Source organism: Alexandromys fortis, unplaced genomic scaffold, assembly GCF_014885135.2.
Source record: "Alexandromys fortis isolate MF-2015 unplaced genomic scaffold, M_Fortis_MF-2015_v1.1 scaffold_72, whole genome shotgun sequence".
Classification (NCBI taxonomy): Eukaryota; Metazoa; Chordata; class Mammalia; order Rodentia; family Cricetidae; genus Alexandromys; species Alexandromys fortis.
This window is the reverse complement of record NW_026067969.1, coordinates 8109345-8133128: the sequence shown is the minus strand read 5'-3', so window position 1 is coordinate 8133128 and position 23784 is coordinate 8109345. Positions and strand designations below refer to the sequence as shown.

Below are 23784 nucleotides of genomic sequence, written 5' to 3'. Positions count from 1 at the left end.
AGCATCACCAGTTTCAAGATTGTTGGGGACAGAACCCATGGCTATGTGCTTGGCAGATAAGCACTCTACCAACTGAGCTACTTCCTCAGCCCCTGGAGGGGGTGGATATGACCTTATTATTATAAGGATAAGGGTGACCGAGAAGGGTGGGTTGGGGCAGAACCTTTGGCTGCCCATGGTGAGGCTTTGGCTGCCAGTCTTTTAGACAACCATGATTTTCACTTCGTCATTCTCATCAGCACGGTAGAAAAAGGGGATGCAAGGGTTGCTGCCCAGGCCTGGACGCTCCTGGGGATTCTGGATCTCACGCAGCAGCTGCATGATCTGCTGTGCAGTATGGTTCTCAGGGGGAGCAGGCGCCCCAGCATCTCCTTGTGTAGTCTCTATACTGTCAGCCAGGCTCACCTCCCTAAGGTCTTTAGAGAAAGGGGAGAGGGGTGTCAGGGTTCTGCATGCAAAGGCAGTTCTTCCCTTTGTGCCTGCCCAAGCCAAGGGCTCCTATACTCACCACCCTGCTGCTCAGCAGCTCCAAATTCCTGGGAGCCCGTGGGCACTAGGGTGGGCACATCAGCAGGGTTCTTAGAGACTGCCAGGAATTTGCTCTGCCAATCATTGCGCTCGTTCACAAGCCTCAACACCAGCTCCTGTAACTCTAGCAGCTTTACCTGAAGGTAAAAGCACTCAATAAATTGAGTGTCCCAGCCCAGCCTAGATGGGGCCTAGACCACAGAAGTGTGGGGCTTACCTTCATCTCCTCCTTGTCCTGGGCTAGCCTGTTAATGTATTCCTCCTTCTCCAAGTGCCGAGCCTTTAGCACTGCCCTCTGGTTTTGGTAGAGAGCAATGTACTCTCCTGTGGGGATGGCAGGCAGGTGGACAACACTCAGTCACCGAGGCTCACCCAGTCTGCCCCATGTGTAGCCCCAACTGCCTTAGGCTGGGCTCTGCCTCACCAATGGTGTCCGTCTCTCCAGAAAGCTGGATGCAGCAATGTTCAAGTTCTTCTACCCTCTCCTTGAGCTCTACTTTCTCCTGCATGACCTCCAAGAAGCGACTCTGGAGCCAAGATAGAGGTCTCAGAGACTCAGGAGCCCTGGCTGGCCCCATCCTCCCAGCCCCCAAATACACACTCACCTGCAGCTTTTCCATGGCTACATGTAGGGCCTGGTTGCTCTCCTCAGACACAGAGTCACTCACACTCCTGGGAACCACTGCCGCCTTTTCGAGCTTACTTTGGACTGGGGCTGCCAGGTGAGCCAAGCTCCGGCAACGTGCCTTTTGCTCTTTCAACTGCATGCGTAGTTGGGCCTGCTTCTCCTCAGCACTGGCTATAGCTGTGTTAAAGAACGCCACCTGCACACAAGAAGGAGTTGTGTTTCTTAGGAAGATGCTCAGGAAAGAGGTGGCAGGGAGGTAGAGTGGGAGCACCTATTCCCAGATGGGAGAGTGTCTGACCAGAGGCGCCCAGGCACAACGTGGTAATCAAAAGAAATGAGAGGACAGGAAACTTAGGGACCACAGAGGCAGGGAAGAGAAGGGGCAGGGCACAGGCCAACTCACCATGGCCTCTTTACTGTCTAGGTCTTCTGGGATAGTCAGACTAGGCCGAGAAGCCTCCTCCTCCTCCTCCTCCTCCACATCTCCTGGGGATAGACAGTAGGTTGCCTCTTCTAACAATCCCAGCAAGTAGACAGTGGGCTAAGGGAAGACACCTCAGGACCCCACCTCTGTGCCCCCACTGTATACCCTGGGGCCAGCCACTGACTAGAAGATGCCCAAGCATTCTGAAAGCTTCTCCAAAGATGTCCGCTCAGTTCTGTTAAGAGTCTGGGTCTCCCTCTCCTATATGGTCTTACCTTCCCCAGGGAGAGCCAAGAGGCTCAGCTGGGCCTGGAGCTGCTGGTTCTCCTGGCTGGTGGCTTCCAGGCGCTCCTAAGGGGCAAGGAAAGAGTGAGAAAGAAGGTACAGAGGTGGCCAGGTTCTCCCACTGGGGCCCAGCCTCAGTGACTGCCTTACCTGGGTCTTTTGCAACTCCTGGCGGGCAATTTCAGCGGCCATCTTGCCCTGTACTTCCTCATGCTGCAGCTGGTCCATGAGCTGTGTCTGCAGTAGAAGCTGCTTGTGCAGTGCCTCCTTCTCGGAGGTCAGCTGCTCATAGGCAGCCAAGTGCTGTTGGTAGGCGGCGGCATACTGCTGCAGGTGGGACAGACACTGGTCTCGCTGCTCCTGCAGACCCTGTGCTTCTTGGCTCTTCAGCTCCACCTGCAGGAAGGCTAGGCCTGAGGACTGGCAGGGGCTGGCTTCCACATCTGGGCCCAAGCCTGGGTGCCCAGTCACCTTTTTTGCCACTTTAGGCCTCCCTCACATATGGAAAAGCAGATGGAATCAACACATATTGTTCTGCACAAACCACTAGTGCCCACTAGTTTATGCACATTTTCTCATTTAACTTCCAACACTTCTATGAGGAAACTCATCTTTTAAGTTTAGTAAACAGGTTTGGTGATGGGAAATGTTTGAACAAATGGATGTGAATCCAGCCTTGTATAACCTTCAACTATGAAGAATCAGCTCTGAGGAGCTGGAGAGATGGCTTAAGAGGTTAAGAGCACCGACTGCTCTTCCAGAGGACCCAAGTTCAATTCCCAGCAACCACATAGTAGATCACAGTCATCTATAATGGGATTTGGTGCCTTCTTCTGGTGTGCAAGCATGCATGGAAGGAACGTTGTATATATAATAAATAAATAAATAAACAAACAAATAAATATTTTAAAAAGTAAAATTAAAAAAAAAAAAAAGAGTCAGCTCTAGCCTTGGCCCAGGTTCTATAATCTATAACAGAGCTGGGCAGTGGTGGCGCATGCCTTTAATCCCAGCACTCGGGAGGCAGAGGCATGCGGATCTCTGGGAGTTCGAGGCCAGCCTGGTCTACAAGAGCTAGTTCTGGGACAGGCACCAAAGCTACAGAGAAACCTTGTCTCGAAATACCAAAAAAAAAAATCTATAACAGAACAGTCATAGGCTGATTTGCAAGCCTGTCCACGGCTGCAGCTAATCTGTGATGGGCCTTGTACCCCCACCCTACCCCCACATCCAGTGGCTGGCACCACATGTGGTAGGCCTTACTGTCTCTTTTAGCTCTCCCAGCCTCTCCTGCAGCTCGCCCAACTTCTTGGCCAGCTCTTTCTTGACATGCTGCTCTGACTGCAGCGCACTGGTAATCTCCATGTTCTCGTTGGTCTGGACAGAAAGCAGCCGTCATAAGGATCCAATGTGGTTAGGGTGCCCAGACCTGTATGAGCACCTCCTCCCCCAGAGCAGGGAAGGCTGCTGGATCATTCCCACAGGCCTCACGGGAGGTGGACAGCACCCCATCCCCAGCCCATCACCAGAACGGGTGAGTGTGTTCCCTGAGTAGGGAGGGCCTGCAAGCTCCGCACCAGCCTGACAAAGCCGTTCTGCAGCTCAGCCAACTGCTCCTTTAGCTCGCGGTTCTGTGACAGCGCTCTGCTGATGGTGGTGCGGTCACTCTGCATGCTCTCCAGGATCTGCTTGCGCTCCTCCGCCTGCTCACTCCAGCGCTCTGCGGCCCGCTCCAGCTCCAGCAGCCGCTCCTCCTGCTCCTGGTTCAGGAGGCTCAGGCTCTCATTGTCCTGTACCTGGGCCCTCAGTTGTCCCGTCAGCTTCTCCAGTTCCTTCTGCAGCTGCTCAACCTCTCCCTGCAGCCGCTCTTCCACCTCGGAGGGCCCAGCTGGAGGCTGTGGGGGTGGTGGCTCCTCTGAGAAAGGAAGCAGGCACAGACACTTGACTTCTCAGACAGGCTCCATTGTGAGCTGGAGTCAGGCTCCTGCCCCAAGCCCTGGCTTCTTTTCTGTCAGGGTCTCAGACCGGGCAAGCATTTCAAGTCACTCTAGTACAGTTCCGTGATGCTCAGCCACCTGCCGGGATAGCAGTGGCATGCCACCCTGCTTTGCACAGAAGGACACATGCTCAGAGGGATGACAAACCTGCCATCTCCTTGCAGAGCCCGCTTGTTCTCTGCTACAATGCCCGTGTACCTACCTGCCTCCCCAGGGCAACGGAAGCCACCTTTATGGCCTTGGACCCACTTCTGCTCTTAGGTCACCCTCGCCCCACTCACCCATCTGACTCCTGAGTTCCGCCAAGCTGGTCTCCAGCTCCTGTACCTGACTTTCTCTGTGTTCCTTCTCTTCCTTCAGTGTGTGCACCTGCCCAAAGGCACAGGGAAAAAGCTGGAGATCCCAGGCACCATCCACTCCCAGTCCCACCTCTGCAAAATCAATGCCCTTAGCCCGTCAGCTGTGGTCCACTGATGCTCAGGAAGAGCTGAGACCCAGGGCCAGGCCTCACCTGCTCTGCCATCTGCTGCACCCTCTGCTGCCACATGGCACTCTCTCCTTTCAGGGTCTCTGCATACTGGTCTCTCTCCATCTGGAGCTGTTTCAGCGACTCCATCAGCTGTATCAGTCAACGCTCGAGTTACCAAGGGCTGCCCTGGTTCTCACGGCCACCTGGGATTGTCCCCTCCTCTCCCCTCACAAATCCTCACCTGGCCTACGTGGGTCTCTAGCTGAGCCCGCTCCTCCATGGCATGTTGTAGCTGCTGGTTACTATCGGAGGCCTCAGACTGGCTAGAGAACTGTAGAAGGAAAACCAGGGGTTCTACTGCAGTGCTCCCCACAAGAGTGTGAGCTAGGACTAATGAACAACTCAGGGTCATTGCCATATGAGAAAAGTGTCTGGAAGCAGTAAGCAGCCTCCTGCATAGATTTCATTTAAATGAAACAGAATGGTGGCTTTTCAGCTGGGTATAGTGGCTCTTGCCTGCAACCTCAGCAGTTGGAAGGCTAAGGTAAGCAGACTACCATGAGTTCAAAGTCACCCTGGCTACTGTCTCTGACTCAACAACATGAATAAATAAAGAAACAAAAACAATTTCAAGCAGTACATCTCAAAAAATAAAAATTTAACAGCCATACCAGTGACCAGTTAAGATTATGACTCCACAGGTATGGTCAGGGCTCCACTGCTGAACATTTAGCAAAGAATTCTATAGCAGGCCAGGAGAAGGCTTCAAACTGTCCAGTGCTTGGCTACAGGTCGCTTACAAGGATGCTGAGACTGTGTACCTGGGGCTTAGGGGTATGGGCTGCACCTATCACCTGTTGCAGCAGCAGCTCCGACATTTCCAGCTTCTTCTGCAGCTCCTCCACCCCCAACTGTGCAGCTGCTTTTTCCGCCACCAAGATTCTAAGTTTCTCTTCCAGTTCTGAGTTCTGCTGCCTCAGATCTTCGTTATTTTTGCTATGGCCAAAGAGGCAGTGCAGAAAGGAAGGAACCAAAAAAAAAGAAAGGACCACATTTTTGAGTAACGTATTAGCCTTGCCACTAAGCCACAGACACAGCATCAAGACACAAGTAACAGGCCACACCATGAGTTGGGAGCACGGCTAGGACAAGAGCACAGCTTACACAAGCCCAAACCCATCTCCTCTGACCCTCCATTCCCTGCAAAAGGCTGCAGAAGGCCCAACCTCCTTCCCATTCTTACTTGTTCTTGTACAACTCCAGCTTGAGGGCATCTCGCTCTTTGGTTAGGTCTTTGTTGTACTGCAGATAAAGAAAGCTGAGTCTGGACCTGGCAGGCTGAAGAGACAGCTGACACAACACCAATGGGCCCAGTGATATTCCACAGTGACATTTCCTCCCTCTAGTCACACTTAACATTATCACAAGGCATTTCTAGGCCTGTGGTCTCATTTGTGTTTCCGTGTATTTGTTTGTTTGTTTGGTTTTTTTAAGATAGGGTTTCTCTGTGTAGCCTTGGCTGTCCTAGAACTCATTCCGCAGACCAGGCTGGCTTCAAACTCAGAGATCCCACTGTGTCTGCCTTCAGAGTGCTGGGATTAAAGGTGTGCGCCACCATGCCCAGCTTTGTTTTGTTTTTAAGATTGGGTCACACTATGTTTTCCTAGCTCGCTTCAAACTCCTGTGTTTAGATGACCTTCCTGACTTGGCCTCCCCAATAGCTGGGACCAAAGGTCCAGTTATAGCCTTCAGGGTTGGTTTATTTTTTTTTAACTTTTATTTATTTTACATGTATTGGCATTTTGCCTACATATATGTCTATGCTCCACAAGCATGAATTACAGGCAGTTATAAACCACCATGTGGGTACTGGGTATTAAACCTGGATCATCTGGAAGAGCAGCCTGTGCTGCTCTTATTTGCTAAACCATCTCTCTAGTCTTGTTTTTTTTGTTTGTTTATTTTTTTTTTTACTTGTGAAATTTTGATGTTCTTTTTTATTTATTTATTTATTAAAGATTTCTGTCTCTTCCCCTGTTTGTTTTTTTAATGCATTGGTGTTTGACCTTCATGGCTTTGTGAGGGAGTTGGATTCACTGGAACTTGTTGAGTTACACACATTTAAGAACTGCCGTGTGGGTGCTGGGAATTGAAACCAGGACCTCTGGAAGAGCAGTCAATACTCTTAACCACTGAGCCATCTCTATACCCCTACCCCATTTTTGTTTTTAATTGACAACAATAATTTTTTTTTACAAGGCTAGGGATCAAACTCAAGTCCTTGTACAGGCCAGTCAATTACTCTACCACTGACCAATAACACCTTGGCTCTCTTTTATTTTTTCCTCTGAAGCAGGGTCTAAGCAACCAGGCAATACTAGAATTTACACTATAGCCCAAGATGGCCTTGAACCCTCCTGCCTCAGCCTCCTGGTGCCCAGCATTCATTTTGGTTTTATGAGAAGAGTTTCAAGCAGATGGGGTTGGCCTTTCTCTTTCAAGTGCTGGAATTACAGGCATGTGCCACTCCATCTGGCTCACTCTTTTTTCTAAAAAATTATTTATAATTTTTTTTGAGGCAGGGTCTTTCTATATAGCCCTGGTTGTCCTAGAACTCAGTATGTAGACCAGACTGACCTCAACTTGCAGACATCAACCTGCCTCTGCCTCCATAGTACTGGGATTAAAGATATTCACCACCATGCCTCCCTGGTAACTCCTTTTTTGGGGCAGAGGTGGGAGTTTCAAGACAGGGTTTCTCTCTGTAGCCCTGGCTGTCCTGTAGCTCTCTCTGTAGATCAGGCTGGCCTCAAACTCAGAGATCCACCTGCCCCTGTCTACCAAATGCTGGGATTAAAGGCCACTTCCCAGCTAACTCCTTTGGGTTTTTTTGTTTTCTTTTCTTTTCTTTTGTTTTTTTTTTTTTTCCTAGTTTTTTTTTTTTTTTTTTTTTTAAATAAGAACTCCTGAACCAGGCAGTGGTGGGACAACACTTTAAATGCCATCACTCAGGAAGCAGAGGTATCTATGTGAGTTCCAGGCCATCCAGGGCAACACAGAGACCCTGTCTCAAAAAACAAAAAGCAAAAACAAAACAACAACAACCAAAAAAGAAAAACCTGGTTTGGTTCTCAGCACCAACATGACAGACCCCGTGCCAGGAGATCCAAGAGCCTCTGCCCTCTACAGGCACCAGCTATGCGTGTAGTGCACATGCAAGCAATACACACACACACACACACACACACACACACACACACAAAGTAAATAAGCCTTAAAAATAGAAATAAACTGGGCGGTGGAGGCTCACACCTTTAATCCCAGCTTTTGGGAGGCAGAGACAGGTGGATCTCTGGTCTACAGAGCCAGTACCAAAACATGCTCCAAAACTAAAGAGAAACCCTGACTTGAAAAACTAGATAGATGGATGGATAGATAAGAGAACTCTTGTACCAGCTGGTGGTGGTTTGTACCTCTAATCCTAGCACTTGGGAGGCAGAGGCAGGGAGATCCTTAAGTTTGAGGCCAACCTGGTCTACAGAGTTCTAGGACAGGTAGGGTTACACAGAGAAACCCTGTCCTGAAAAAACAAAATAACAAAAACAAACAAACAAAAAATAATTCCCATAAGATGAAGTAGGCAGAGGAAAAAGACTGAGACCAGGATGTATTGCCTTAAGACTGATTTTAGCATATGGAGGCCAAGGCATTCACAACAGACTATGATTGGCCAGAATTCTCAGACACTATTGGTGTTAATTTATTCACTGAACACTTCACCAGACACCACTGCTAATCCACCAATCTCACACCCATCAAGAACAGTTGCTGTCATCCCCACAGGGCAGAAACACAGTATACAAAAGTGTTGGCCCGAAGTCACTTAGCCAGGGTGGGACTTGAGCACTTTGGGGTGTCTAAATCTCTAGGCACGTTCTCCCTGGGGGTTGTAGACAAGAGGAGGAAAATTAACTTCTGTTTGGATCTTGTGCTCTCCTCTGAACGGACTATTCACACACTCCAAAACTCAGAGGGGACAGAAGCAAAATGATTCCCACCTGAGCTCGCTCGCACAGTCCCCAGTTACACAGCTGTGGACTCATCCCCAGTTTGTTTCTTCCAACCACACAACAAAAGCAGCAACAAACAGTCCATGGTGGGTTGTCAGCAGCAAGACACTGGACTGTGCAGAAGAGCACTTTAAGCTTACTGTCCACCAGGAAGCTGCTGATGGCCAGAGGGGTTGTCTTACCCTGTCTGCTTGTTTCTGTTGCGTTGACACAGTAGACAATGTCCGCTCTAGCTCTCCCACACGCTGTCGGGAAGACTGTAGACGGTTGGCGAGATCCTCTGATTCTCCTGAAATAAGAGTGGTCTAGATGGAGCCCTAGGGACCCTCCTTCAGGGTTGCCAAGGCATCAGCATAAGGCTGAAGGGTGCCCTGATCCTACCTGCTTTCTGCCTGGCTGCTTGCTGTGTGTGGGCCAGGGCGGTCTGTAATTCTGCCTTCTCAGACACCAGGATGCCTATGGTCTGAATGTGAACCTTTGGGAGAAAAAGTCCAAAAGTGCTGAAAGAAAAGAGAGACATGCTCTCTGGGGGACATAGGGACACCATGCAGGCCACTCACCTGCAGTTGTTCCCTGAGAGCTCCCTGCTCCTTTGCCAGCTTCTGCTGATAATCCTTCTTCTCCTATGGGCATGGGAAGTGCAGCTCTTAGCAGGGGTGCAGAATCCCAGCAGGGACGAGCCCCCAGAAAACCACCAGTGGCCCAGGACAGGTCCACCATGAAGCCAGGTTATCAAGGATCTTATGGAGGACACCCTGTGGGGTGAGTCTTCTCCAAGAGGGAAGCAAGCAAGATCAAGGCCTGCAGCTCTAAGGCCTCCCCCCAACCCCATCAGCCAAGAAAAGAACAAACGCAGAAACCACAGTACTTTTTCCAGTTGATCCAGAGTATCTTGGTTCTGTTGTTTCTGTGGGAAGAGTCAAAGGAAGGTGACTGGGGCTGGTCTCTTTTATGCCACCCCAGGCCAAGACAGAGCAGGGAGATGAATTTGAAAAAGGAGCTCAGAATCCCAGGGGCTCATGAACCAACAAACTACTCAAGTTCCCAAGGAAACTACAGTTTGTGTCTTGGCTGCCTCTCAATTACAACTATGCCACAGAGGTCTGAATCTGGGTCTAAGTTAAAGAACAGTAACTCTAGAAACAAGTTTGAGAAAGAAGACTACCCTCTGCCAACTTGGAACAGTGTGCAGAGTTAAGAACTGACTGTATCTTGTACAGCCAAGAGAGGAACGGGAGAGTACTTTGTTCTGACAGTTCAGTAAGTCTTCTTTTTTTCCCCAAGACAGTTTCTCTGTAGTTTTGGAGCCTGTCCTGGAACTCTCTCTTGTAGACCAGGCTGGCTTTGAACCCACAGAGATCCACCTGCCTCTGCCTCCCAAGTGCTGGGATTAAAAGAGTATGCCACCACCACCCGGCTCAGTAAATCTTTAAATTCTTTTTTTTTTTTTTTTGAGGGGGGCGGTGTTTTGAGACAGGGTTTCAGTTTGTAATAGCCTTAGCTGTCCTGGAACTAATAGACTCTAATAGACAAGGCTGGCCTTGAATTCACAGAGATCCACCTGCCTCTGCCTCCGTGCTGGGATTAAAGGCGTGGGCCACCACCACCACCCAGCTAAGTCTTTAAATTCTTGCCACTTAAGAGTGGAAAGAGGTCTCTGACACTCTCCAACTCTGCCTCAACAGGAAACTCAAACCCAGGGAGTACTGTGGCCAAAATCAAAAAGAAAATTAGGACCTAAGCCAGGGCAAGACATGGAGCTCCTGACAACCAACTGGGTTTGTGTTCTCTCCCACTGGAGGCACCAAGCTCAGGACAAGTGTGGTGAGGACTCACTCTGGGAGTCTAGAGTACAGAAAGAGGTGGGAGCAGCGAGAAGAACCATGCTGCATGCTCGATGCTCTTGCTGCCTCCAGTTGAGACTGAGGCCCCCAGGTCTCCCGTTACCCTTTGGCCCCAGGGGCTCCCAGTCTCTCTCTTCAGAGCCCCAAGGGGAAACTGAAGCCCAGGACTGGCAGAAGGAATCAGGGACCCCACTGGACTCTTACCAATTCCTCTATCGTGCTACTGAGTTGTTTGTTTGTTACATAGCTGGAGTCCAGGGCTCCGGCTAGCTCTTGGTACCGGCTCTGAGGCGCATGCAGAGAGGAGGAGTTGGAGGAGGGAGGGGGGAAAGGTAGAGAGAGCATCATTAGGGTTGGGGGGTAGTGGGCTGTCTCGGCTGGCAGTGGGCACTCAGGTCCCACTGTACAAGGAGATAGGTGGTTGGCTTAAAGGGTCGGAACCATGTTCCACGGCTACTCACCTCCAGTTCCTTCATGTTGGAAGACACGAGGCCCTCCCCATTGATGTAGGATGTAGTCTAGGAGAGACAACATCTCATATGGAGATGCTCTGTCACCCTCAATGTCTAATCCCTCCAGCCTCCTTACTTCCCCTCAACTAGCAGAATCTGCTCTCCTGCCGACCTTGGACCTCTCTTCTCACACCCCTCATGGTTCTCATCCCGCCACGGCTCAGCCCCTGCCCTCAACAGCTGTCATCTCGCACTTTCTACACCAGGATAAAATCACATCACCCGTCAGGGTCCAAATCTGTCTTCTGAGTCTGCCAGGATCCTCTCATGAGTCAGTCTCCTGAGAATCCCTGCTTCAGCTTCTACCATGCTTTTCTTTCCCCTCTACCTTCTCTCTGGACCCCAATCCTGCGGTACCTCAGACACAAGCCCGTTGAGCTGTTGAGAAAGTTGTCGCAGACTCTCAGTTGATGAGAAAGTCCTAAGGAAGGAGACAGAAGGTCAGGGGTACAGGTGGCTTGATAAGAACCCGACTCGTGGGCAGAGGCCTGCCCTGACTCCCTCAGTAGAGAACGCTTACTTGGTCTCCTCCATGAGGTTAGAACAATTGCCAGCATCGTGGCTCTGTATGGGTAGAAACAAATCAGGTCACTATTCAGTTTCTGCTTATCATCACCAGGGACGAGGTAGGCCAAGCTCATCAACACCCATCTCCCCAAGCCTCCCCACATCAGGCTCCAGGAGCAGCACCTGAACCAAGCTACCAGAAGAGAGAAGAGAATTCGGAGAAGGTAAAGTCCTTTGGCAAGCAGACAGGAGCGCAGCAAGCAAAAGGGAAAAAGCACAAACCTGAGGTGATGCCATGCTAGTGAGGTCAGCATCAGGGGAAGGGACAACACCAAGAAACATAGTGTCATCATCAGCAGTTGGCGGTGCAGGAGCAGCACAGTCTGTGGGCGCCTGTCATAGAACAGAGCAGGGGCATTAGACGACCACAAGGAGCCTCGCTGCCATGGACATGAGGTGATGGGGCAAGCAGGGTAGGAGAGCAGCAGTCACAGGACAGTCGCACATGCGGGAGCTACTGGGGACAGACACGGCCTGCCCAGGCCTCAGGCCACTGAGGAGCATTCTGAAGGCCAAAGCTCAAAGCAAAGGCTGCAGGGTCTCCTTCCTGAACACCCGAGGACCTTGTTCCCTTTGGAGCTCTGACCTGCGGCAGCCAAAGCAGGAAGTGTCCAAGTCCAGGAGCCAGAGAGCCAGCCTGTACCTACTGTGACCCTGACTACGGCCTGCTCCTGGGATGGACTAGTCACCATGGTCAACATAACCATTCACCCCTCTCCTCTTGCTTTCCTGCCTTCCCTTCTCCAGAACTACGCACTGGCTATGTTTGTTAATTAAAGCAGAGACCAATGGCCACCCTTTGGCTTGCAGCATCCTGGAGATCAGATGACCTTCCTAGGAACAGCAGCCAGGGATTCAGAATGTGGCGGTTTGTGGAAACCTCCTTACTTCCCCTGTGGGAACCATCTGCTTTACCAGCTGTACCCAGTCACTCCTCAGGCTTAGACCTCACTCTTACACACACACACACACACACACACACACACACACACACACACACACACACACACATTTTTGAGACAGGGTTTTACTATCCAGTTCTGAATGTCCTGGAACTTAACTCTGTAGACCAGGCTGCAGGGCTGGCCTCGAACTCACTGAGTATGTGCCACCACCACGCCCAGTGGTTTAGGACTTACTTTAGAATATGTCTCTGGCTGGGTAGTGGTAACACACACCTTTAATCCCAGCACTGGGGGTGGGGGGCAGAGGCAGGTGGATTTCTGAGTTCAAGGGCAGCCAGGGCTACAAAGAGAAATCCTGTCTTGAAAAACAAGACAAAACAAAATGTCTCTGGTTTAGAGGTCTTCTAATGTCCAATAAGCTAGATGGGCAGAGAATAGGAAGCCAAAGGGGGAGAGTCAGGGAGCCCATGCCTGCCCAGCAAGGCTGGTCTGGGAGGCAATGGCCATGCCTTTGTCCAAAGACAGGCTGCCTGCTTTCTGAGCCTTCAGTCTCAGCCTCCTGAACGCTGACCAAATTTCCTCCACTGAGCAATCGAGAACCTTGAAGAACAAGGGTGAGCCTCGCTCTGCAGGGTTACTGTGGCCAAGTCCCTGGAATCCCATGTGACTATCAACTTGGAATTCCCATACATGTTGCCTTGACAGCTCTACAGTTGAATATAACCAGTAAGAGCAGGGACACAGACAGTCAGGGAGTGTGCCACTAAGTGACAGAACTCTCCTAGGCTCTGGGTCCCTTGGGGCATCTCAGAAACGGATAAGACACCACACACGGCTAATGAGCACCAAATAACTCCCCAATTTTAAGTCTTACGGCTAAACATGGAGTTTTTAAAACGTCCCAGCCAATTAGAAACTATGTTTTTGTTTTTTCGAGACAGGGTTTCTCTGTGTCTCTTTGGTTGTCCTGGAACTCACTCTGTAGACCAGGCTAGCCTTGAACTCACAGAGATCCAGGGATTAAAGGCAGCACCACGCCAGAAAGACTTTTATCTTTCTATAACTTCCTGTATCTTCTCTGCTCAGAAGACACCATTCTCCTTCATTCCTGGTTTGGAAAATCCGTTACTGATTCAAGAAAGTTTTCAGAAACACCAGGAGAGGGGGCTGGGTACTCAGATTAATTTTTCCAGTGAGGAAGCTGAGGCCCAGGCTCTCAGTGTGACTGACTCCTGAGCACAGCAAATGAACTGAGAGATGGAGCACAGCCCCTGAGCACACCACAACATCTGGCCAGGAGCAGCTAGTGGCTGAAAAAGAGTCTTCAGTCCATTCCACACTCAGCTCTAAAAGGATGTGGCCTTGGCTCAGGCCACTCCTTCAGTTGGACAAAAGCCTGCTCCTTTTGTTTGACAAGTGTTAACTGAAACAAGGACTAAAGTCATGTCCAGGAGGCCATCTCCAAGCCCTGCAGACACAGGTTCTGTGCCACCCAGACTCCCCGTATCTCTGAAGGTGCCTGCCTGTGAGCTCCCTGCTCCTCTGCTCCCCAGCTCTCCACGTGGATGAACAGGAACCATCTTTCATCATCAGATAGCCGCAAATGCCCCTTCTCCAGCCTCGAGTCCACTGGGAAGCATCTGTTACTACATGAGGCATCCTGGATGTCACACAGCATTGCATCTGGCTCAAGTAATCTGGTATTTGTGTGAGACAGGGTCTCACTACGTAGCCCAGGCTATCTTGGGACTTACCATCCATGTGTCTCCCAAGCACTGGGCTTTATGGGCATGTGCCAGTACACCTGGGTGTTCGTCTACTTTTGTCACTGTTTACCAGAGCCTTTCCTATCAAGGGCCCACTGATTTTTCAAAGACACAGCGGGCAGAGTCTCCTGGTCATTTATTTGGTAGTTAACTTTACCTCTGACAGTTTCTTTCTCCCCCACACCCATGAGGCAGGGTTTCCTGTGTAGCCCTGGCTGTCCTAGAGCTCACTCACTGGGATTAATGGTGTGTGCCACCACTGCCCAGTTAGTTTCTTAGAAAAAAAGTCTTAATTCCAGAAACTATAATGCAAATTCACTTTCTCATAACCTTATGTTCCTAAGTTTCAAAGCAAGATGAATCATAAAAAAGAATTGCGGGTTTCCATGGTCTGGTCTTTTGGAGACAGATGCCCAGAGGGCAAGCCCAAAAGGTGTTTTGTTTCCACCTGTCCCAGTCTAACAGCACCATGCTGGGCGTTCAGAAGCCCACAACTCACACCTCATCTGAAAGTTATCTCTTCAGTCAGCTGTAACTTTCAAGGTGGATCTCAACTCCTTCTCCAGGATGAGAAATGATACGGAGAAAGAAAAAAGAATCCCAATCAAGCAAGCAGTTGACGAAGCAGACATGGGGGCTAAGGGTTAACTGAGGCAACATAAAATAAGCCAGTGGCAGAGGTTCCCCAAAGCAGGGAAGCCTCTGGAGCATGCATGACTGGGAGAGCAAGCCAGAGGGAGTCTCGACACTGCCTCACCTTCCTCTTGTCTAATGGGGGGAGTGAGACCCCATTGGAACGGTTAAGGTCGGACACCAACACCTTCAGAATGTCCTGAATCTATAGCAGGCGAGAAGGAAAAACAAGGGCAGGGGGAGAAAGGCAAGAAAGTCAGGGCGGGAAGAAGAGAACCGGTCAAGGAAATGGAACACTCAAAGAGCAGAGATCAGCACCCAGGGCCTGCACCATCTGTCCAAACCGCCACTTGCTGCTTCGTAAGCTGCAGCCCTCAGAGTAAATAAGAGTCCCCCAAGGGATGCAATCAACTCGCTTGACCACTGCAGCAACTCAACATTGAGACCCTTTCTACAGACCCAGGATTGCAGGAACAATCTGAAAAGCCCCAGAACCCATGTCCACCTTCAAAACCAGACTCTCAGCTAAGACTTCTCTTATACTGCTATCATCCAGCTGAAAAGCAAGTCTGTAAGACACCAAGTGAGTCCACCATCATCTTGTCAGATAAACTGTGTGGTGACTTTCCTGAAGAAACCCAGCAAGCTCATGACAAAGATGGACTTAAAACTTAGATCTTCTCTTACTGCTGCTTCCTCTTAGGAAAGCCTGAGAACAAATGATGTTCCCTCTGGCATGGTTTCTACCCACAAACCAAGAAAATCAAGCAGCCCCTAATGCTGAATCACTATTTACTCCAAGCAGGCTCTCTATTTGGGGAATTAACATAAAAACAACAGCAACTAAGTTCATTTAAATTTTGTAAATATACATTAAACAATATTGCTGCTATTTTATAGATATGTAAGAAGAGGCTCAAAATGTTCATACAACTTGCCCTAAATCTTATCATATTTCTAGCAGATGGAGAGATAGGATTCAGACCCAGATTTTACTTTTATTTTTCTGTGCTGAGATAAAACCCAGGGTCTCTTTCCAGGTGAGGCTTAATTCATTACCATTGAACTAGGCTCCCAGTCCTCAAAGCCAGAAATTTTAACCATCACTGACACTTCCACCTGAACCACAGCCCTCTCCACCCCATCCCCAGGACTCTGTAACCCAGACTCACATCCTCTGGTGACTGACAATCACTGGTGGTGGTTTTCTCAGGGCTACTGCCATTTTTAATCTTTTTTTTCTTCTTTGCTCCTGCAGGAACACCAGGGCTGTTCTTCTGCTGATACTCTCTCAACTGTGAAAAAGAGAACAACTACTCATGAAAGCCGTTTGTCCCATACTCACAGCCTCCACTCCAGCTGGAATTCCAGTTTATTAAGCAGTTTTTGTGTGGTGTTTCTGTATGCTTGTTTGTTTGAGACAGGGTCTTATGTATCCCAGGGTGAACTCTAACCCACTATGTAGATATGGAAGACTCAACCTCTAAAAGCTCTAGGATTACAGATATGTGCCACCATACCTTGTTTATACAGTGCTGGAGAGCAAACCTAGGGCTTTGGGCAAGCAAGGCAAGTACTCTCCCAGCTGAACTTCATGCCCAGTTCCCTCCCATGCATTTTTAATAAAAATACTCTTAAATATGTAAGTCTTATGTAATAGTACCACAATTCTACAAGATATCATAATGACATTTTAATGGCCGAAGAAATGGTTAAGAAGGCAGTAATTGGTTTAGGAATGTAGCTCAGTGGAAAATACTTGCCTAGCATTCAAGAGGCCCTGAGTTCATCCCCAGTAACACACACGCATGCGCGCGCGTGCGCGCGCACGCGCACGCACACACACACACACACACACACACACACAGAAGCAGACACGGAATTTAAACTCAATCTTCTGATTCCCAGCTCTGGGGTTTGCAGCTCCCAAGGGAAAATCTAGAGGTAGCAATCAGAGAGTAAACATTCAGCAGGTAAGAACTAGCTGGGTGTGTTCTCCCCTATCTATAATCCCAACTCTTGGAAGGGACAGGCAAGAGAAATGAGACTTTGAAGCCAGCCTTGGCTACACAGCAATACCCAGTCTCAGAATAAGAAAACAAACAAACAAATGAACCAGCAGACAAAAACTACATACTGAACCTTAAAACCCCTTCTTTTTTTTTCAAAACATTTTATCTTGCTGAGCATGGTGGTACACACCCTTAATCCTAGCACTCAAAGGAGAGGCAGACGGAGTGATGAGTTAAGCTAGCCTGGTCTACATAGCAAGTTCCAGGCCGGTGAAGGATACAAAGCAGGACCATGTCTTTATTCTTACTTATTTTTAAATTTATTTTATGTGCATGAATATTTTGCCCACATGTGTGTATATATGTGCACTGGGTGTATATGTGATGCACACAGAAGTCAGAGGTTGGTGTCAGAACCCTTGACCTGGAGTCTCAGATGACTGTCAATCATCGTGGGTGATGGAAATTCCATCTTCAAAATATGTACGTGCGTGCGTGTCTCTGTGTGTGTGTCATGCACATGTATGTCTGTATACTGGGAGAGGGTACCTGGGTATATCATGGTGCACACAAGAATGTCAGAGGACAGTCTCTTCCACTTTGAGACAGGTCTCTTGTCAGCAAACACAACAGGCTAGGTGGCCCTTCTGTTCCTAGGAGTTCAGTCTCTACCTTCCATCTAGCCAGAAAACACTTGGGCTTACAGATTCATACTGCCATGTCTGGTTTTATGTGGGTTCTAAGAAATCCAAATTCAAGTTCTGCTTGTGGGGCAATACTTTACCCAATGAACCATCTTATTCTCAAAAGCCAAAGTACTGTCAATAAAACCTCAAGTCAATGGCTTTTTCTTTCTCTTTTCTTTTTTTGTCTTTGTGTGTGTGTGTGTGTGTGTGTGTGTGTGTGTGTGTGCACGTGTGTATGGTAGTACTGGAAGCTGAACCTGGAGTGATATGCATGAGACACCAGTACTTTACTACTGAGCATATATAGTTTCCATTTAAAAAAAAAAAAAAGATTGCTGGGCATAGTAGCCCACAACTTTCATCCCAGCACTAGGGAGGCAGTGGCAGGTGTGGATCTCTGTGAGTTTGAGGTCATCCTGGTCTACACAGTGAGTTCCAGTACAGTCAGGACTACATAGATACTTCTCAAAAACAAAAAAATTAATTAATCTAATTTAATAAAAAAGATTTTTATTTTATGAGTTTTTGCTTACATATCTATCTGTACATAGTGTACATGCGGTAACCTAGGTGGCCAGAAGAGGGCGTCATACGGAATCTCTGGAACTGGAGTTACAGATGGATGCTAGCTGACATGTGGGTGATAGGAGTTAAACCTAGGTCCTCTCCAAGAGCCAACAAGTGCTTTACCTGATGAGCCATCTCGCCAGCTCCAACCATTTTTTTTGTAAAGATGGAATATTACATATACCATGCTGGCCTCAAACTCCATATAAAGACAAAAATAACCTTGAAGTTTTGATCCTTCTGCCTCTACCACCAGAGTCTTGGGATACAGGCTTGCATTGTCTTGCCCAGTTCAGGCCATGTTGGGACCCACCCAGAACTCATACGTGTTAGGCAAACACTCTTGCCAACTAACCGGCCCTTGCATACACTAAACAAACACCCTAACAACTTAGCTACATGCCTAACCCCACTGGGGCCCTTTACCAACACCGCAGTACTTCCTAAAACTTTTACAACCTAACACGAGGGAAGAACTCACGAAGGCGAGCCTTCGTGAACAGGAGACCGGGGAAGCCCAACCTAAGCATCATTTCAGAGAGAAGATTTTACTGCAGAGGGAAGATTCTGACAAATCTATGAAAACGCCATGCCTGACTTTTATGTTAGTGTCTCAAAAGGCTCATGGGAAAGGGATGCTTCTGAGAGATGCCTCATGTTTACCCTGTGGTGTTCACCACCTAGTCTGAGAAGCCGACTGGAAGCTGTTCAGTTTCCCAAAAAACTGATCCACAATAAACATGCATTTTGCAAATGTCCAGGGACATTTCAGTCTCTTAGCGAGTGGAACACTAAAAAATCCCAACCCAATCCACACCCGTTCTTCCACGTCAGCCAGAGACACTGACAGTATCCTGTGCTCACATTAACGGCTAAGTTAAAGGGCTGTGGGCGCCTGAATCGTCTCCGTACTCGAGCGCCCTTCCAGGTGGAAATAGGTGCTCCCCCAGAAACAGGAAAAGGGCTGACGACTTTAGGTGAGCAGGAGGGACGCTCCAAGACCGGCCTCCGGATAGTAATGACAGTTTCGAGGGGGCCTGTGACGTAACTACATTCCACTCCACACTACCAACGCCCGCCTCGCCGCTCCGGGGAACTGCGGGGGATGAGAGTACAGGGCCAGGAGCGAGGTCCCTGGAGACAGGGGCCCAGAGAGCTGTGGTTCGGAGCTGGGGACCGAAAGACCCTGAAGTCACTGGCCAAAGTCAGCCAGGGGCGACCGGGCGGACGGGCGAGCGGGCGGGGGGCTGGGTTGTTGAGGGGGCGGGGCTGGCTGAGAAGACTTTACTGGGGAGCCCAGGGCGCTGAGGGGTTCTTCCCGTGTGTCTCGGGAAAGGCTCGGACTCTGGTCATGGTCCGGCCGTCGGAGGAGCTCGGGTGGGGTCAAGGGGCCGCGACCCGGAGCGCTTTACCTTTTTCTTGGCCGCAGCCAATTTGCTCTGCCTGGTTTCTTCCGACATCCCGGGGTGGGGAGGGGGGAAGCGGGGGGGCCACATCACCACGATCCCGGCAGCCACTGCGGAACTGCTTCCGGCAGCTACAGGGCTCTGAGTGGCAGAGAAGGCGGGTGCCAGGCGCCACCAGGCCTCTGGGAAACGCAGCTGGCCTACCCTCTCCAAGCCCATTGGTTGACGAGAACGATGAATGACGGGGAGGCGTGGCCGCACTGCCGCGAGGCGGGAGCAACCGGTGGAGCAGACGAGGAAAGCTGCGCGCGCAGCCATGACCCCGTTCCGCCACCTATCGGAAGGAGGGGCGGAACCTCCCTAGCTTGGTGCGCGCGCAGCTTGACGGGCGTCGCTTGGTGGTCTCCATCGCTGATTTCTGGTTACCTGAAGGCGCTGCGGCAGCCGTTTAAACCCCAACCCTGGACCCTTCTATGCATCAGACGACCCCGATCCGGGTACCTCGGACCTCGGGGCTCAGGAGGTGGGCGAGGAGCGCGCGGCGCTTCATTTCCCAGCCCTTTCCCGACTCTCACGCCTCATCCCAGACTTCCCCTCACCAGGCCTCTCGCAGCCCTTTCTCCTCCCAGTTCACTTCCCACCATGCGCACCCCGACCTCCAAGGCCCCTGCCCCGTCCCGGTAGCTCAGGGTAATGCCCTGCAGCTGGACCGCGGTCCAGCCTTCTCCCCTCTGCGGCTCCCACGCCCCCTCGGTGACCCCATCTCATCAGCCCTTTGTTCGGGTTTCTCCCCAGGATTGATTCAGGACTCGGCCGAAATTGCTATGGGCCCTTCCGATCGCCGGTGAGTATGTCAGCCCCAGCCCGCCCTCTGCCCCTCTGCATCCCGCCACCTGCCCGCCCATCTCGCCTCACCCGAGCCTCCCGCCGCCAAGCTGTTCTGAGGCATTGGTCCTTTCCTGGTCCCACTTTCCCTTCCTCTGAAACGGGGTCCTCACCTTCCACTCCTACCTGTCCGATGCCCACGCTTCTCCAGCCGCCTCCTGCTCGCAGCTTTGTCCCCCTCACCCCGCCCTGCCTTCAGTCCTGGGAGCAGCTTCCCAGTCAGGGAATCTCTCTTGATGCTGGCCACGCCCTAAACTACCGGTAGAGCTAGCTCCTTTTCAGCGTCCCTCGTCTCATCCCCAAAGATCGACTCTTCAAGCACTCCCTTCGATGAATCAGGGGTCACTTCTTTTGAGTAGCTCCTTTTGTTCTTTATGCCTTTTGTCATACAGTCGTTAATCCCCAAGGTGGATGGAGAACGACCACCGACCCAAATCATCATGGCAAGTCAATTAAAACAAGCTTTGCTATCCGTGGACACAGGCTGCCTCCCTCTAAGGTGGGGTTCGAGAGGTCAGCCACGGGTGTGAGGAAGACAAGGCCTTTACAACTCGGGTAGGGGGTTTCCAAATGGGGACTTGGGTAGCAAAATAGGCTGGGTTACAGGAGCAGAACAGAGGCATAACAAGTTAGTCCTACATGGGCCCCTGAAACATAGACATGCTTGCAAGATGGGCATAAGAAGGCAGTCATAGGTGGTCATATAACCTTCTGAACAAAGACAGATCGATCTCTTTCTCTCTTTTATATGCAGTATTTTGCCTGCATGTGTGCCTGCAGGTCAGAAGAGGGCACCAGATCTCATTCTAGGTGGTTGTGAGCCACCATGTGGTTGCTGGGAATTGAACCCGGGACCTCTGGGAGAGCAGCCAGTGCTCTTAACCCCTGAGCCATCTCCAGTCCCAACAGCTTTTTTTCCCCCTTTTATTTAGTAATGAGATGGCTTTTAAGCCGAAGGTGGAGGCAGGCTGGTTCTTCACAGTCTCGTGTGTCCCAAGCAGGTCCCAAACCCACTCTGTATTCAAGGATGCCCTGCATGGTCTCACTTTGTAGCCCAGACTGACAAATACTTTACATCATCCTCCTGTCTCAGCAACTTCCAAATGCTGGGGAGTCAGGATAAAATGCCAGAGAAAATTATGGGGACATAGGGAGAAAAAAAGAGCACTTTAAGCAGGAAGGTGGTAGTTCAGGCCTTTAATCCCAGCTCTGGGGAAGCAGATGTGGGCTGATCTCTGTGAGTTCAAGCTAGCCTGGTCTACAGAGTGAGTTCCAGGACAGCCAGGGCTACACAAGGGAGCCCTATCATTAAAAATGAAGCAAAACAAAAAGAGAGAGATCCTGATTTTAGAATTTGGGATTCCAGCACAATATTTGCTGTGAATATTGCCAATATAAAGCCAATATTTCCTTTTAAAACTTTTTTTTTTTTGAGACAGTGTTTTTATGTACCCCTGACTGCAGACCAGGCTGGGCTTGAACTCACAGATAGCTACCTGCCTCAGCCTCCCGGTACCAAAATTAAAGGCTTATGCCACAACCACCACGCCTGGCTTTTTTTTTTTTAATAATTTAAAATTGCATTTAAAAATGAGTTTAGGTCAGGTGGTGGTGGTACATGCCTTTAATCCCTGCCTCTGCCTCCTTCCGAATTCAAGGCCAGCCTCTACAAGAGCTAGTTCCAGGACAGTCTCCAAAGCTACAGAGAAATCCTGTCTCCAAAAAAAAAAAAAAAAGAAGTGCCCAAAAATGAGTTTAGGTTTGTGGTGGCTCTTGAATGCCACAGAGTACATGTGGAGGTCAAAGAACAACTTTTAACTTTTGAGGGTTGATTCTTCCGTTCCACACTGTCCACCAGGGAACCAACTCAGGTCTTCGAACTTGTCACCAAGTACTTTTACCAGCTAAACCATTTCACTGGCCCTGATAATTCTTTTAGGGAGAAAAATTTCTGAATAGGGGTGGTAAGATGTCAGTAAGCCAGACTGAAGGCCGGGCCTTGGATAGGGCATCTCTCTTTACCCGGAAGTTTTCCAGGAGTCTCAGGAGACAGTGTTTACAGATGATGCTATCCTAATTTTCTGCACCCTTGTGATCTAAGAGTCTAATGATCCACTGTAAACCTGTCAGGCAGGTTTCAGGAACCGTGGGACCATGTCATCACCAAAAATGCCTTAGGTAACCTTGGAATAAGTTCAAAAGTCACCTGTGTTGCCTAGACAATGAAATGTGGCTAGGAGTGGTGGCGCTTGTGCATTTAATACCAGGTACTGGTATTGGGAGGCTGGGGCAGGTGAATTTCAGTGCAGTTGGAAACCAGCCTGGTCTGCATAGACAGCCAGGGCTATGTAGTAAGAACCTGTCTAAGAAAAAAAATCTACAAATTCAAGTCTTCTTTGGAAGCCCACACCCTTACTTGAGTTTGTCTCATTCTTTCTTGGGATGCCTTTAACTCCTGTTCTTAAATCTGTTAAGATTGTATTATTTTTGCAAGCTGGGTGGTGGTGATGCACACTTTTAATCCCAGCACTTGGGAGGCAGAGGCAGGCAGATCTCAGTTCCCTAGTCTACACAGTGAATGCCAGGACCATTTGACAGAGGAAGCCTGTTTTGAAAAAAAAAAAAAGAAATATAACTTTTCTCTCATGGGCTTGTCCTGATATTCTTTTCTATGACAAAGCTAAGGATCCAACTTTGCTTGAGTGTCAATATCTGGGGAGAACTCCCTAGGCTAACCTGGCTAACCCTTTATTAGGGCTGTTGGCCAAGCCAACATCCACTTACCCTTTGAAGATCAGCTTCTTTCAAAAACCTTATTCCCCACTTCTGGTTCTCAATTCTAGACGCTTCCTTAGCACATTGTTCTTCAAAGCTCTTTTTAGACTTATAATTAGTTGGTTAGTTGTTGGGTCTTTCGTGTAATGAATATTGTCTACTGTGTACCAAACTACTGCTGTGGGCCCTGTGGTGTCAGCATTGGACAAACACACAAAGTCCTTGTCTGCTTGGAATTCACTAGGATAACAGTGGTGTGGACATAAATATGGAACGTACAACATGTCAGGTGATGAGAAATGAATTAAACTGTCAGCATCGGTTGGAAAGATAGCTCTGTGGGTAAAGTGCTTGCCGTGAAAGGACCCACATAAACTAAGTAGCACCCATGTGAAAACTGGGTGCAGAATACAAACAGTGTAATCCCAGCATTGAGGTAGAGACAACAACCACCCTAGGAGTTGCTGGCCAGCCGAATGGTGAGCTGTAGAGTCAGAGTGACCCTGTCTCGGGAAAAGACTGGACATGGAGATCTAAATGGCTCATTGGTTAGGAGGGTGGACTGCTCTTGTAGAGGGCCTGGGTTCAGTTCCCAGCACCCACATCAGCACGACAGGTGCAGTAAGATGTGCTGCCTCTCTCCAGGCACCTGCTCTCATGCACGGACACTTAATTAAAATGAGAGCTGGGTGGTGGTGGGGGGCACACCTTTAATCCCAGCACTGAGGAGGCAGAGCAGGTGGTCTCTGAGTTCAAGGCCAGCCTGGTCTACAGAGCAAGTTCCAGGACAGCTAAGACTACACAGAGAAACCCTGTCTCAAAAGC

General features: G+C 49.6%; 2 protein-coding genes across 12 annotated transcripts in view; one reads left to right on the top strand and one right to left on the bottom strand.

The window, feature by feature from the left end:
* Nucleotides 1-78: 78 nt before the first annotated feature.
* Nucleotides 79-19454, bottom strand: LOC126509449 (golgin subfamily A member 2). 9 transcript variants are annotated; one of them, XM_050155370.1, is made up of 27 exons: nucleotides 19306-19454; nucleotides 15801-15923; nucleotides 14753-14833; nucleotides 11547-11657; nucleotides 11278-11321; nucleotides 11115-11178; nucleotides 10707-10763; nucleotides 10450-10530; nucleotides 9270-9308; nucleotides 8962-9024; nucleotides 8783-8876; nucleotides 8584-8690; nucleotides 5575-5633; nucleotides 5186-5327; nucleotides 4573-4662; nucleotides 4374-4481; nucleotides 4144-4231; nucleotides 3443-3780; nucleotides 3129-3242; nucleotides 2016-2261; nucleotides 1856-1931; nucleotides 1560-1642; nucleotides 1134-1352; nucleotides 953-1055; nucleotides 746-852; nucleotides 509-665; nucleotides 79-416 (listed from the first exon to the last, which is right to left on the bottom strand). In XM_050155370.1, the coding sequence occupies exons 1-27, from the start codon at nucleotides 19387-19389 to the stop codon at nucleotides 202-204; spliced, it is 3093 nt and encodes a 1030-aa protein (XP_050011327.1). In that variant the 5' UTR covers nucleotides 19390-19454; the 3' UTR covers nucleotides 79-201. The 9 variants fall into 9 exon arrangements, with proteins under 9 accessions (XP_050011327.1, XP_050011328.1, XP_050011330.1 ...); XM_050155371.1 differs by having other exon boundaries at nucleotides 1560-1639; XM_050155373.1 differs by lacking the exon at nucleotides 10450-10530.
* Nucleotides 19455-19518: 64 nt separating this feature from the next.
* Swi5 (SWI5 homologous recombination repair protein) overlaps nucleotides 19519-23784 on the top strand; it is an 11850-nt gene continuing 7584 nt past the window's right edge. The window contains exons 1-3 of one of the 3 annotated variants that reach the window (XM_050155409.1): nucleotides 19637-19822; nucleotides 20095-20143; nucleotides 20577-20627. In XM_050155409.1, coding sequence (XP_050011366.1) covers nucleotides 19773-19822; nucleotides 20095-20143; nucleotides 20577-20627 — 150 coding nt within the window. In that variant the 5' untranslated portion in view covers nucleotides 19637-19772. Of the gene's footprint in view, nucleotides 19823-20094; nucleotides 20144-20576; nucleotides 20628-23784 lie in introns of all 3 variants that reach the window. The other 2 variants (XM_050155408.1, XM_050155410.1) reach the window with 2 other exon arrangements.